This window comes from Sander lucioperca, chromosome 3 (assembly GCF_008315115.2).
Source record: "Sander lucioperca isolate FBNREF2018 chromosome 3, SLUC_FBN_1.2, whole genome shotgun sequence".
Lineage (NCBI taxonomy): Eukaryota > Metazoa > Chordata > Actinopteri > Perciformes > Percidae > Sander > Sander lucioperca.
Genome location: NC_050175.1, coordinates 28,219,090 through 28,232,488, shown reverse-complemented (window position 1 = coordinate 28,232,488; position 13,399 = coordinate 28,219,090). Strand labels below are relative to the sequence as shown.

At 40.7% G+C, this 13,399-nt stretch overlaps 1 protein-coding gene across 6 annotated transcripts in view; it reads right to left on the bottom strand.

Annotated features, from left to right (window-relative positions):
• Positions 1–2,014, bottom strand: part of fbn1 (fibrillin 1) — a 65,099-nt gene extending 63,085 nt beyond the window's left edge. For 3 of the 6 annotated variants that reach the window (XM_031306397.2, XM_031306400.2, XM_031306399.2), the window contains exons 1-2: positions 1,690–2,001; positions 1,166–1,454 (exon numbers count right to left, since the gene is read on the bottom strand). In XM_031306397.2, coding sequence (XP_031162257.1) covers positions 1,166–1,356 — 191 coding nt within the window. In that variant the 5' untranslated portion in view covers positions 1,357–1,454; positions 1,690–2,001. Of the gene's footprint in view, positions 1–1,165; positions 1,455–1,689 lie in introns of all 6 variants that reach the window. The other 3 variants (XM_031306401.2, XM_035999598.1, XM_031306398.2) reach the window with 2 other exon arrangements.
• Between the last annotated feature and the right edge of the window lie 11,385 nt (positions 2,015–13,399).

Sequence of the window (13,399 nt, the reverse complement as noted above, 5' to 3'; positions counted from 1 at the left end):
TGTGTGCTACTTGCGGTGCTCTTGCTACTGTCAGGCAAGGACTGTCATGCAGCATTTGGCACTTCCCAATACAAAATATTGTTGGTGAGGAAAATATTATGCTGCACACGGTGTTTTAGGGAATTTGATGCACCTGTAAAAAAACATTCCATCTGACATGGAAGTGAACGCCTGGGCCATCCTGCCACCTACAGGTCTGTGACAGGCCTACATATGTGAATTTGTAACCACCCACAGGGCATATATTGACCCAGGGGTCAGTGTATATACTGTACAGTGTAACTCCAAACAGATCTGCGTGGTGAATAATGAAGCCTGGATCACTGAAACATTCTTATACTGATAAGTCAGCGTGACACAGTATGCAGCCTGAATGCACTTCCTGTCTCTGAACCCAGATGTTCTGATAAATTAACTTAAAGCATGTCAAATAAAACTGCCTGTGGAGAATGCTCATTGAGCCGTCTACCGTGTGACCTTCATCAGCTGTTTGCTGTCATCACTAGACACAGACATTAATTCTTTTCTTTTCTTCTCTTCTTTCTGTCTTTTCTTTTTTTTGTCACACGCACGTACGCACACGCGCGCGCGCGTGCACACACACACACACACACACACACACACACACACACACACACACACACACACACACACACACACACACACCTTCTCCAGCAGTGACCCACTGTGTACAGCTGCAGATGTGATTTATCCACAACTGGGGTGTGGTGTTTTTGGCCAGAAAGAGGATTAGGCTGTTAGTCTCTCTCTCTCTCTCTCTCTCTCTCTCTCTCTCTGTCTCTCTCTCTCTCTCTCCCCCCCTCTCTCTGCCACAGCCACACACGACCAATGGCCTCCTTTGTTTGGATGTAATGTATTATTGCAGTCAGCAGGAATGTGATATTCTTGCCAGTATTTAATTACTAAACTTTGCTCCAAACTTCCCATCACAGACAATGTCGCTCATGGCTCTCAGTCTGCCTTATTAAAAAAGGTGCTCTCTGACCTTCAATGATCATGAAGGACCAGCAAGTTCTAGAGCAAGAAGAACAGACACCTGAATCAAGATACTCATAAATAAAAATAAAAAAAGGGGTACAGTAGAAGAAAAAAAGAAGAAAAAAATCCCAAATTGGACTAAAAGGGACTATCATAGTCACATTACCCTCTGAGGACGTCCGACCCTCCCCTCCTCTTGGCCCTGCTGGCTCTGGAGTCGGTCTGCTTGGTCATCGGCTCGCTGTCCTCGGTGTCCACCACCTCTGCAGCGTCTCCAAGCTCGGCGCAGAGCGACAGCAAGGCCACCAGAGCCACGACATACTGCAGCAGCCGTCCTCTACACTTACTGTCCGGCATGTCCACTCTCAAGTGTATACAACTCCAGTGCTCGGTAAAATCAAAGTCTCCTAAACTAGTTTCCCAGCCCCGTCGACCTCTGCAGTCTGGAGTCAAAGCTGCAAAACAATAAAAAAAAAAAATAAAAAAAAAAGTTTGGAAAAGACGCAGAGGAGAGAGCAGGAGATGCTGCGCAAAAAGGAAAAAAACAACTCTATTGCACTCTAAGAGGTGGCTGGTGTGATATCACTTCTACCATTATTAAGTTAGAAAACCATCCAGCTCAGAGTCGCAAAAGCATGCAGCTAGGAATGATAATGTGCACAATTGCGCACGAGGGAATCGTTACTTTACCTTGTCTCCCGAACAGGAGATTCGCCTCAGACCCGACAGAGGACTACTTCACTCTTACTTGCAGGTATTGCTGAATAAACGTTTAGGAGAAAACTGCGGAGAAGGAGAAAAGTCACTCAAACCTTTTGCTGAGCTGCTATAAATAGATGCGCATCGTAAATTTTGGAGTCTGCTCGTGCGCATCCAGTTGTGTGTTGACTTTGCACAGATAAGTTAGAGGAGCTGATGCATTCCAGAGGATGAGAATGGCAAAACTCACGGTGTCTCTCCCTCACAGCAGAGCTCTTTCCTCATCCCTGTTCTGCTCAACTTTCCCCAAAACTTTTTTTTCCCTTTCTTCCCCTGCTCTCGCGATACAAAAGCTTGAGTGCAAAAATGCACAAGTTAAGCTCTGGACCTTTAGCTTGGACTTTTACGGTTACAATAACATTACAGTCAACCCAGATAAATTGGGAAGAAGAAGATAGAGCTTCTAATACACTCAAAGTTAAATCATTAGTAATCTACTTTGAGATGTTTGCATTGTTAAAGACAATGCACCTGTTTACTTTTGACTGTAAACTGTGGCATGTACCATCTTCTAACAAGTAAATTGTTAATACGTTGTAACTAATGGGTTTATTAATGTTAATAAATGATGTATTCATTCTTTATAGATCAGTTATAAGTCATAAATAAGAACAACTTATACCAAGTTTTGAAAAATCTCTTTGGCTGGTATTTATTCTTATCTGGTAGAAATGAGTTATAAATGTTGGTAGCCATTAATAAATGCTTATGGGTTTCTCACTTTCTGATAACCTATCAAGTCTGCAGGTGTAAATGCTTAAATAGGCACTTTCACAACATCACAGTTTTGTCCCAGTGAATGAAATATGAAAACTGTTTCATTCTTCTTCATTTAGTGTTGAATTATGTCCTATACATATTTACACAGCGCATACTGTATGTTTTAAGGAATTTTGTCCAGTGCAGTGGTAGTTTTCACACACACTGCTTCATGTCTGCAGCCACACCCAGCAAATATAGAGTCGGCCTGGCTCCTCTCTCAAGTATGCTATCACTCTAAAAACCTCTTGACACTGTATATTCCACAACCTTGGTTTCTACTATCAGCTTTTTTCCTTCTTTCTTCTCCTCAATATTATCATCCACATTCTCCTCTCACACATGAACAAATGAAACACAGCCTGAGCGTGCACTTATTCATAGATTATATGTTGATTTTGCACGTTAGATTTTATAGTTTTTGATCAAGACAATAGTTACATGAAATATGATCACGACAGAGCTTTGCAAGTGCAAGGTTGAGACGAAACATTGGATTTTTGGTTTTTGTTGACCCACACCACTGTGCCTCTGAGCCGCAAGCCCATTTTTTCACCTCTTTTGTAAAGAAAATGGTGGTGACCTGCCTAAGCTGCTCCAACCGGCGTCTTGACTTGTGTAGTATTTCATCTGGTGCACAGGATAGTATATATATATCATTAACTTCCACAACTTTTCTTTTCCATCCTCTAACACTCAGGTTGAGGCACGCATCTCCACTAGCCTCGCTGACATCTCCAGTTGGATGCCTGCCCACCAGCTCAAACTTAGTCTCAACAATACTGCGCTGCTTTTTTCCCCCTGGAAAGTCCTGCCCTGTGCAAGGCCTCTCCATCACTCCTGACAAGACCACGTTTACTCCTGAACAGACTGCCAAGTGCTTTGTCTGTTTGTCAAGACAACCAACTGTCAGGCAGCACCCAGAGAGCAACCGCGGTGCAATACAGGTTTGCTCTTAATATACTTTTTTAAAATCTGTGTCCTTAAAAAATCATCTTTATTTTGTCTATAGTCATGTCCTGTTTGGGTTACTGCAGCTCTCTCTTTGATAACCTCCAAAAACACGCCCTGTAAACAAACCCCCAACCACCCCACCAAAATATTGGAAGTTGTTCCATTTTCAGTTTCATAAGTTTCTCAATTTACTCCCTTTGTAAACTCCCTTTCCTGCCTGTCCATGACCTTTTGTATGTAATTTGAAATTCTGATGCTTTCTGCTCTTTATACCTCCACATCATGCTCCAGACATTTTATTGCTGGCTCTTCCTCTGCAGCTCTCCTAGTCATCGCTTCACCCAGTCCCAACACATCTTTCTGCTAGCTGCATACTGTCATGTAGGAAAAAAAACACAGCACCCTTTCACAATATGTGCGTTACTTTCTTTTATGCATGTTAATGAGCTCACTTCTGGATGGTGATATTGCAGATTTTTAAATGCTGATGACACAGTACTTTACTAATATGATCTGAATGCACACGTTATTAAATCAGAACTCTCTCCTGACTTCTGTCAATAGTTAATTCACCTTATTATTAATGAAAAAAATAACTCAATGCATGTCTTTCAACTTGTTTTCCTTGTCTGTAATATGCCTCATTACAGACTGTTGTAGAAAATTACAAATATCTTAACCATCATCTAGAGGTGAAAGAAGTATTCTGAGCTTTTACATAAGTAAAAGTAGTAATACCACAGTGTATATATATATATATATATATATATATATATATATATACTATACTAAAATAAAATTACTCATGCAGAATGGTCAATTTTAGAATAATGTACATTACATTATCACATTGTAATTATTGATTGCATTAATGTGTACATCACTTTAACGTTGTAGCTGGTTAAGGCAGGACTAATTTTAATTACTTAATATGCTGCTGGGTAGGTTGTAAATTTCACTCTGGGAAGTCTTATTTATTTTATCTTGATGTATAAAAATACATCATAATTTATTTGTTGATAATTGTTTGTGTTATTAATCAGAATCTGCAAAGTTATCAAATATTGTAGTTTTTAAGGAGTAAAAAGTACAATATGTGCCTCTTTTTTGTGTGGAGTAGAAGTATAAACTATCAGAACATTGAAATACTCTCATCAAGTACAAGTAACTCAAAATTAAACTTAAGTACAGTACATGAGCAAATGTGCTAGTTAGGGAGTTTTTCCCTATCCAAATTGACGACCAAAGGACAGAGGGTGTCTTATACTGTACAGATTGTAAATACCCTTGAAGCAAATTTGTGATTTGTGATATTGGGCTGTATAAATAAAATTGACTTGACTTGACTTTCCACTACTGCTATCACCTGTTATTCCTATCACCAAGAAGCAAAATCAGATGTTACTTTACTTATATGTCAAACAAGATTGATTCAAGATTCCTGTCAAACCTCCGCTGTGGATTTATTTATTTGGATGCATTGCTCTGTCACAGGCAATTTCCTTAACCTTCCATCATTGTACATACTGTAGCAGCTGGTCACAGGAACAGTCTCTTCCATCATGCACTTTGTAAGCTAATTCCAAAACAAGACAGGAACTCATTAACAGAGCTGTTAACCACCATGGTTTGGAGTAATTAATAATCAAAGCTAAAGATCACCTTCTCGTCTTTCTTCTCTCTACTACTCAGTTAGAGTTCACTGACTGAGAACTCTCTAAAAACAATCCATTCCCTCTCTTTTGCTCTCTTACATTATTATTATTATCTTGTCGCTGAAATATTTTTTGGGACGCTTGGACTCACATCCCTGTGATCGATCATAAAGGAAGTAATATAATAATCATAGTAAGTGATATAAGAATGTAAATGAGAACTCAAATGTATCTTAATATTGGACTTGTTGTAAGATCAGAACAGCTGTACTGTAAATGGTATGTATGAGTTGGCAGAAGAGACAAAGGTCCAGAGGAAAGGATAAAAGGTCTTGAGTTGAGGAATGAGAGAGTCTGGGGGAGAGGCAGAGGGCATAAGTAGTCACTGTTGATTGGATTGTTTTGACAGTAAGACAGCCTCTCCCTGGTCGTCTTGGAGCCTCGACTCTTTCTCTCTCTGAGCGTAGCTAAGATCCACCTCTGAAACATAGGCGTGACCTGGGTGTGAGGAGCTGAGATGAGGGTGAATACTCTAGCTGAGTGTTCGAGTGGTTTCAAGTGGTTTGGGGTGTGTTTGTGGGAGTCAGAGACAGCTCACTGGCTTTGACACTCTTGATATCATCGATACGCTTTTATTGCAGCCTTATCTTCAGTCAGCTGTGGAAAGTAACTACATTCACCAAGTACTGTACTTAAAAGAAGAGTTTTATATTTTGGGAAATATGCATTGAGGATGGTGACACCAAGTCCTCCCGGAGTTGTGCCTTTTGTCATTAGTTTTGCTTTCAATAACTTGGTAAACAGTGGCAATAAGCGAACAGCTACATGCAAGGTGTGTGGCACCAAGATAAATGATGCCAGATCAACAACGTTGAACTTCGTCAGGCATCTCAAAACGCACCCTGATAGGTCAGTCACTTGCTAATGTGAAAGAGACGTTACATTTAGCATATATCGTCACAGGTAACAAGCTAACCATTGCAAAGTGTTGTGTTAATGCTGGGAACAGGCAGATTGTATCTTTATAGTTGTATCCATATGATGTGACAGACTTAGGTTAATATTTCACCAGGTCAGAGGGCTAGAGGGATGTGTTAAATAGACCCCATAAAGTTATCCTACAACTGATTTTGATACTGTACTGTATGGATGGTAGCTACAGGACATGCTTTGAATTCATAAGATTTAACAATACAGTGTTAGGGACAGATCAGGTGGCCAGAGACTTAAGACTTGACTTGGACTCGTCGCAAAAGACTTGAGACTTGACTTGAACTTGCCCCTCAAAGACTTGAGACTCGACTTGGACTTCCAAAAAATGACTTGTGAACATCTCTGGTACGGGACTGTAAAAAGTTTGGGAAATGCTGTCCTAATCCATTACATTTCAGAGGGAAATATAATATATTTTTACTCTGTTACATTTACCTGAGAGCTGTAGTCAGCCCTGTAATCATGATAATTTTATAAATCCCAAATTGGATCGCAGGGTTTGGGGTACAAATGTGTTCATCCAAACTGAGATTATTCCAGTAATGGCATGATGAGTAGTACTCTAGAAAGCTGACCATTGTGTGTACAATTGGTGGAGTGCCCTTTAATACATTAAAGGACAATTCCGGCGCAAAATGAACCTAGGGGTTAATAACACATGTGTACCGAGTCGACCGTTCTCTGGGATATGTTTTCATGCTAAGCGAATATATCTGTAGCTTGAAACAAGCTAGCGCAAACGGCTGATTAGCTTATAATGATAGTCTTCGGGGCAGAGGGTAAATCCCTATTTCTACACCACTAACAAAGCTCAACATGAATGCTACTGTCTTTATAATCTATCTTTTTAATAAACTGTCTGTACACTTACAAAGTTCTCAATGCTTCGGTTTACATGTAGGGACCCCATTATGCTACCGTTGAAGTGCGGTGTTATTTTGAGCCTTGTTAGTGGTATAAAATAGCGATTTACCCTCTGTCCCGAAGGCTAGCGTTATAAGCTAATCACCGGTTTGTGGTAGCTTGTTTCAAGCTAGAGACACATTCGATTAGCATGAAAACATCTCCCAGAGAACAGTCGACTCGGTACACGTGTTATTAACCCCTAGGTTCATTTTGCGCCGGAATTGTCCTTTAAATTGCAAGACACTAAATAACAAGCACACAGATACTCAAACACAACACTCACTCACACACACACACACACACACACACACACACACACTAGAGTGACGTCAGAGCTGAGTGTACTGCAGGATTGTTTCTTGTAAAGTCATGGTTCTCATCAACAAGAGCTAGTGACGGAGAAAACTGATGCCCAGCAGCAGAGCAGGGAGTCTTCTACTCTTCCTCAACACAGAGGAAGTGCCATTTACAGTAAGACACCAACTCCCCCCCACCCACCTCTGTGTTTCACCCCATCCCCTTCTCAGTTAATTCCCTTAATGTTAGTTACTGAGCGTGGGTTTCATTTTTGGGAATGTTTACTCCTCTGGCCTGAAATGGCTGAACTAAAAAGCCTGAAATAGAAAGACTGAAACGAGGTTGGATAAACATTTTTTATAGTGTATTGCGATTGTTTCTGTGACGTATTTCAGTACCAAACACCAGGCAATCAAGTTATTATCATCTAATAATAACACAACTCATGTTCTATAATGTATTTGCTTCTTGCTTTATCATTCACTACAACAGAAGCTCATTCTTCTCTGGCTACGTCACAAATATTCTTTCACCAACTCATTTTCTGTGTTTCATATATCCCAAGGCAGTTTTTAATAGCTTAGATTGAGATTGTCTCTCACTGTGCTGCGAGCAGTAACTGTAGCGAGACTTTCTCACACTGTGTGTTGTCTTTGGCTCCAGCAGCCACGGTTCATTTCCTTTTGTCTTCTGCAGCACAACCGCTGCCAATATTCATGTGAAATATTTCTAGAAAATGAGCTGCAGTAGAAATGAGTCTCCCCACCCCCACCTTCCTCCTCTCTCTCACACGCACACACGCGCACACACGCACACGCACACGCACACACGCACGCACGCACACACACACACACACGCACACACACACACACACACACGCACACACACACACACACATGCTCACTCTCTCTCTCCCACTGTATGTGTGTGCATGCATGTGTGTGATGGAGTTACTTGTGATTCCTTAGTTTGGCCATTGCTTTTTTGTCATGAGGTTAATGTAATGATAGAATTCTATCAACTGTTTGGGCTTGGCCGTCTATTATCACATATGGTCTCCTTCACTAACACACACATTACACATATACAGTGCACTGCTGCAGCACAAAATCAAACATAACCACAAAATAACTCGGAGGAATCCCTTTTCGCCTCCAAATGGATCATTTTACTTGTGTGTACCTAGGCGCTGCATGAACTCATTTCCCTTAAAAAATTGTTGCCCCAGAAGAACAGAAAAGAATTTTTCGGGTCATAAAAAGTTGTAATTGTTCCCTTTCATGGTGAGGATGCATGCCTCTTTTGAGCAACAGCTATGAGGAGGAGGAGGGACACTGCGTTGACATTATGAGTCATCTCTTAGTGTCCTGGGAGCAGAGTTTAATAGCTGGTGTACTCACCCTGGATGTTTCTCAGCCACACTCTGCCTCTGGCGTCACTCCTGATTGAGAAAACAGAACATTGCATTAGAACACCCCACATGGATGCAGAAGAGTAGTGAGAAAGCCCCTCACATCCCAGATCCTCAATGTCAGCAATAAACACTCTACAGGTATAAACACCCAGGAGTGTAAGCACATACAGTTTGGAGGTGTAGTAAGTTTCTTACGCATACATACACCCAACGTACAAATAGAAGGGACTTCAAAGGAATAGGTTAACAATTCGTGAAATACACTTATTTGTGTTCTTGCTGAGAATTGGATAAGAAGATTGATATCACTCTTATGTCTGGCTGTTAAATATGAAGCTACAGCCAGCTGCCACTTAACTTAGTTTAGTTTAAAGTCTGGAAACAGGGGCAAACAGCTAGCCTAGCTCTGTTCAAAGTAACAAAATCCACCTACCAGCACCTCTAAAGCGCACTAATTAAAACATTATGTTGTGTTTGTTTAATCCATACAAACATCCAAGTGTAAAAATTACGACATTTGGTTTTACGAGGATCATGTGCTTGACTTTTTCTCGACCTGAAGCAGTGACATCCTGGAGTAAACCTTACAGTGATGACAAAACTGTGGATTAAACAAAAAGGATAGAAGTTAGCTTTTAACTGGATTTAGCTGGTTGACACACCGAGTGTCATGACGATAAGCGCAATTTCCCCGGGTTCACTTCTAGCTGGGAACCTTTGTTTCCCTGGGTCAATATGTTAAAATCACCTACAGCTTATAGCCATACTGAAGTAATACTCCTTTAAAACCTACCATCTCAGGGTGCCCTGGTAGCTCACCTGGTTGAGCATGCGCCCCATGTACTACGGCTCTTACTGCAACGGCACGTCCTATCATTAAAGCCATAAAAAAATGATCTTTAAAAAAAACAAAAAAAACCCTACCATCTCAAATGTTGACATTGATATCTCCACAACCACTGACCAGCTTTTTACCATTCAAACTGCATTTGAAAAGTCCATTTGCCTTTGTTGAAATTGAAATGTAAAGCTAGCCCTTACCAATTTCTTACAAGGTTAGTTTACATCATGATATACAGTAGGGCCCTGGGAACATAGGGATAACCCTGTTTCATGTCTGCCTCTCCACTGTCTGATATACAATAAAGGTGAAATAATAAAAATGAATCCTTGAAAAAAATCATTATCACTTTTAGGATACATTAGCCCAAACTGACCAGTCACAGTTCTTGCAATCTCCATGTGGCATCTCCACAGCTGCTGTAGCACAAACATGCTTATATTTTGAAGGAGGCATACATCAGTTACGACGTAGCTTTGGAGCCTAGCTGCCCTCGCTACACAATAACCCCATTAACGCACAAATAAACTTAATAATAAATAACCTAGCCAGGCTAACTGTTTTTCTGTGCTCCCAGTTTTAATGCTAAGCTAAGCAAACCATCTCTTGGCTGCAGCTTCATATTTAACAGACAAATATGAGAGTGGCATCAGTCTTCTCATCTAACTCTCAGCAAGAAACAAAATATAAGCATATTTCCTAAAATGTTGAACTATTGCTTTAATGAAGCATGGTGAAATACACTGCAATAAATACTATCTTTTGGTGTTGATTCAGCTTTATGGTAATTTTTGAGGCTGTAGTTTGTGATATTGAACTGTAATATATTATAAGGCGTTTGTGTTATTTTGTCCACACACTGTGTTTGAGTGCACTCAGATTTATTCAGGGTCTGTCCCCTGTGGGGCACAATGGATAGTATTTTTGGCTTAAGCCATTTATCCAGGCTGGTCTCTAGCAGCCCACTTATCTCCCCTCCATGTGATTTATGCAGAGTCAGTGTCTCCCCACACAAATCTGACCATCTTAGGGATGGAAAACATTCCCTGTTGAGTTTTCCCGCCAGGGGTTCGCCGCCACCATCTGGCTCAGCACAGATGTAGAGACCCATAAACACACTCAATGCAAATAGACACATAGAGAAATATACACACTACTCCAGTAGTAATGTGATTCCTTTATATTAGGGCATCAATTCAGATATAAATACACACTTTTATTACAGAAGGGAGAACAGAAGGAGAGGAGGTGAGGAGGATGTCAGAGAAAGGGGGTTTCAACAAAGATACAGTAGATGAAAAGATGAAAAAGAGAATACAGACCCTAAGTTGTGTTGACATTGGCTTTGCTTCTTCATTGTTTGGGATCCCATACTGTAGACCCCACTACTGTATGTGTAAGAACAAGACTGTACAGCAACGCTAGCAGCTCTGTAAGGCTGCACTTACATTGCTTTGAGCTAAATTCTAAAATCAGCATAATGATGAGGTCAAAATGTCAATGCTAACATGCTGATGTTTAGCATGTTCACATTCATCATAGTTTGGCAATGTTATCATTTGCTAATTAGCGCTAAACACATAGTAGGCTATAGCTGAGGCTGTTGGGAATTAAATTGGTTTTGGGAAAACTGAAACTTTGGCCTGATGATGGTGCAAGGTGACAAGTCAGAGGATCACCAAAGTTATTACAATTTATCCTGAAGGGAGCATGAATTTCTGTACAAACTTTGGTGCTAATCCAGATGATCTTGAAATTTCACTGGAAACTTTTACCTGCTGATGGCACTTCAAAAATTCAAGGCATCATAAAAGTCAGTAATTCTCTGGAAAGCATGAATGTCTAGACTAAAGTTAATGACAATCCATATAATAACTGAGACATTTAAGTCTGGACCAAAGTAATGGACCAACTGACCAACATTGCAATAGAGCAGTGTGGCTAATGATAATAATAATAATAAAAAAATCAACCAATTCCTTTTTAAATTCTTCTTACCTCACTAAACCCCAATATGTAGACATTTTAAAGTGGTAACCATTCCCTTTGCCACAAAGTGAGCTTGCACATTCAATGAAGGGTGGTCAAATATGCAAATGACCATAAAGCATTGTTATTACATCAAATAAGGAATATTTTTCTAGCTTTATGTTATATGGACTATGCATGGATGCATATATTCTATGTTTGCCAAAAAGTTATTCAGAGACTAAGAACATTACAGTAGTGATGTTAACGTTTGGGGTCACACTCCCTTTTATGAACAATAAAATAACAGAAATCCAAACACACTTGTTTCGGATTTGGGAGGGATAGCGCTGTATAAAAAATTCTGTTAACACTAATCACGGATAGGAAGCATATGAAAATCTATTGCTGTTTTACGGGGGGGTCTTAAAGAACCCAAACAGAAGTAAAGCATATATTTCTGTAGCTTCTGAAGCGCCATAAGTTAAAAATTATATTTATAAGCAATTTCTCATAAAATTAGGAAAAGTGATGGAGGTTTCAAGGTGATAAAAACGACAACAAAACAATATTGAGTATGTTTTCTGAGCTGTTAAAGACGCCCCGGGTTATCTAGGACCACAAACAGAAAGTCTCAGCATGACAAAGATTCCTGGTGTTTGCTAGAATCCAAGTTTTGATCTCAGCCTCTGCTTGAAATCCAAGGGAGAAGTGCACTCTGCTGGCCAAAGCATGAGGAAACAGCAGAGGAATGGAAAGCGAAAAGAGACCAACACTGGAGGAAAAGTTGCCTTTTGAAGTTGGCCAACAGAAAAGTTTTGATTCAAGTCTCCCACATCTGCCTGCTGCCTCATGCAAGAATCCTGGAATCCCCCACCCCCTCATCATCACCGTCTCTCTCACACACACACACGCACACACACACACACTTCCAATCTACCGGCACAGAGCATGAAAACAAACATTTTCAAGGAAGTTCTTAAGCCAATTGGCAGATAAGCATTGCTGCTTACTGAACACGCGCGCACACACACACACACACACACACACACACACACAAAAGTCATACAACTGGAGCAGAAGCTAATGACATGAACTGACACTGACCTAGTTTCCAAAAGGGCGATGATAAAGAGAGAGTGAAAAGAGGAAGATTTGGAAGAGGTAAAGAAACTCCAGGGCATGTTGTGCTTGAGGACACAGTGTGTTGTGCATGTGAGTGTTTATGTGTGTTTGTTTTCGCCAAGAGAGGCCTGCCAACAGCCAACAGTCCACACACCCATCAGAGCTTCAGAGACAAGCCGTCATGCTAAGCCGGGGTAGAGGGCTGAGGTCTGAGAATAGAGGGAGGTAAAAGCTCAAGTAGAGCACTGCTAAGGAGTGAGGCGATCTCTGTGGGGGTTACACACACACTCATCTATTCTGCACTGACTCTGGCCAACAGCAACTTACTGTATACTCATTTAACAGAGACTTTTGGCTCGCTCCTCTGCACAGCATGTCCTTGCTGGTTCCTGACTTGTGGAAACAGAACCAGGCACAAAATCTATTCCGTCTCTTTGTTTATGTGCATTTGTTTGCAAACCTCACATGACTTACGTCTCCTCCTCTGCACTGTCTCTGGAGGAACATACATATAGATTTTGGCATGCCAGTAACTGCTGCAAAACAGCCCAGTCAGTGGCCAAGTCTTGTTTTGTTTCCCCCCAGATTTGAACTCTGTGTGACTCTGATAACATTGAAACGAGGAACAATTTCATGCTCTCGTACTCTGGCTGCTTTTTATGACTTTAATTGTTCCATTAAGGCGCTTCAGGGTCTGGGAATGCTTTGTCACACGCACAGAGTGTGTGT